Source organism: Lactuca sativa, chromosome 4 (genome assembly GCF_002870075.4).
Source record: "Lactuca sativa cultivar Salinas chromosome 4, Lsat_Salinas_v11, whole genome shotgun sequence".
In the NCBI taxonomy this organism is placed as follows: Eukaryota; Viridiplantae; Streptophyta; class Magnoliopsida; order Asterales; family Asteraceae; genus Lactuca; species Lactuca sativa.
The window spans coordinates 104,793,716-104,795,448 of record NC_056626.2 but is presented as its reverse complement, the minus strand read 5'-3'; the positions used below and the strand labels follow the sequence as shown (position 1 = coordinate 104,795,448).

The window sequence follows — 1,733 nt, the reverse complement described above, 5'->3', positions numbered from 1 at the left end:
CAATCCTACGTGGAGTAAAATTGTTTGGTTATCTCGATGGAACCATAGCCACCCCAACAGCCAAGATCACTGTTGGAACAGGAGAGGCTGCAAAAGTAGAAGACAATCCAGCCTATGATGCGTGGATCACTCAAGACCAAGCAATTCTTGGAGGTTTACTATCTTCCATGACTGAAGATGTGCTATCACAGCTTATGCGTTGCACAGATACCTCCAGCCAACTATGGACCTCGTTGCACACTATGTTTGCGACTCAACACAGAGGCAATTCTATTCAGATTCGAACCCAACTCTCAAATACAAAAAGGGTGATATGAGTGCCTCTGAATACTACCAAAATATGACCAGATTGGCTGACACCATCGCCAATATCGGTCATCCCATGTCTGATGAAGAGGTTATTGACTATATTCTAGCCGACTTGGGTCCAGGCCATGGAGATCTATTCACAGCTATTACAGTCTTGAGTAATAGTCAGGAAGTAAAGCTATCTAAATTCTACTCATACCTTATTGCACATGTAGCTCAAACAAATGCAATGAATGGCCCCAATGATTTTTCTTCTTCTGCAAACACTGTTACGAAACAGGAGACTACCAACCCTCGCAAAAATCAAACCAATAATGGTTATAATGGTCCAAACAGTGGCAATTCTCGATTAAATTTCCGCAACAATGGGAACCGAGGCAGAGGGCGTGGTAGAGGAAGATATGGTGGGGGCCCACGCTGTCAAGTATGTGGCATTCCAGGTCACATAGCTTTGAATTGCAGAAACCGGTTTAATCATGCATACCATAATGAAGACTATCAAAGTGCAAACAATGCTATCCATTGAAACTATCATGGCAACTACAACAATGATCAAAATTGGTATCCTGATACAGGTGCTACGGATCACCTAACAAATGACTTGGATCGGCTGTCCATTCCAGAAAGATACCATGGAAAAAGATCAAGTGCAAGTTGCTAATGGCACATGTTTGCATATCTCTCATGTTGGTCATTCTAAAATTAACAGTTTAGGTCGACCTCTTATTCTTAAAGATGTTCTTCGTGTCCCTTACATTAACAAACATCTTCTTTCCGGTGCTAAACTTGTTAATGATAACAATGTATTTATTGAAATCTTTCCTAATGTTTTCTTTGTTAAGGACATCCACACGAGGAAAACACTTCTAATCGGTAAAAGCAAACGAGGTCTCTTCTCGGTGCCAATTAGTCATACTCCTCGATATGTTCGGTCAAGCACTAAAGTTTCGTCTTCTCAGTGGCATCAACGCTTTGGTCATCCTACCTCAGCAACTGTCAAGTCTATTTTAAAATCCAATAAATTAGATTTTTCTTTTAATGAGTCTTCAGTTTGTGATGTGTGTCAACGTGCTAAGAGTCATCAACTTGCTTACAATAATTATGTTCATGTTACTTCTTCACCACTTGAGCTTATTCATACCGATGTTTGGGGTCCAGCTTAAGTGTCTAGTCGTGGTTTTAAATATTATGTTAGTTTTTTGGATGATTATAGTCGTTATACATGGATTTATCTTATTAAATGTAAATCTGATGTTGAACAAGTATTTTACACTTTTCAAACTCATGTTGAACGCCTTGTTAATGCCAAAATTTGCACCATTCAATCTGATTGGGGTGGTGAGTATCATAAACTTCACTAGTATTTTCAAAAATGTGGAATTGCTCATCGTGTATCATGCCCACATACATCGCAACAAAATGAC

At 39.4% G+C, this 1,733-nt stretch overlaps 1 protein-coding gene across 1 annotated transcript; it reads left to right on the top strand.

Moving 5' to 3' along the window:
* The first annotated feature begins 223 nt into the window (after positions 1-223).
* On the top strand, positions 224-835 carry LOC111886190 (uncharacterized). The gene has a single exon (XM_023882423.1). It carries the CDS (start codon positions 224-226, stop codon positions 833-835), a length of 612 nt encoding a protein of 203 aa, XP_023738191.1.
* The last annotated feature ends 898 nt before the right edge of the window (positions 836-1,733 follow it).

What these genes read in the sequence shown, in the direction of transcription:
- LOC111886190 (XM_023882423.1), top strand. Translation starts at nt 224, where the DNA reads ATGGACCTCGTTGCACACTATGTTTGCGACTCAACACAGAGGCAATTC.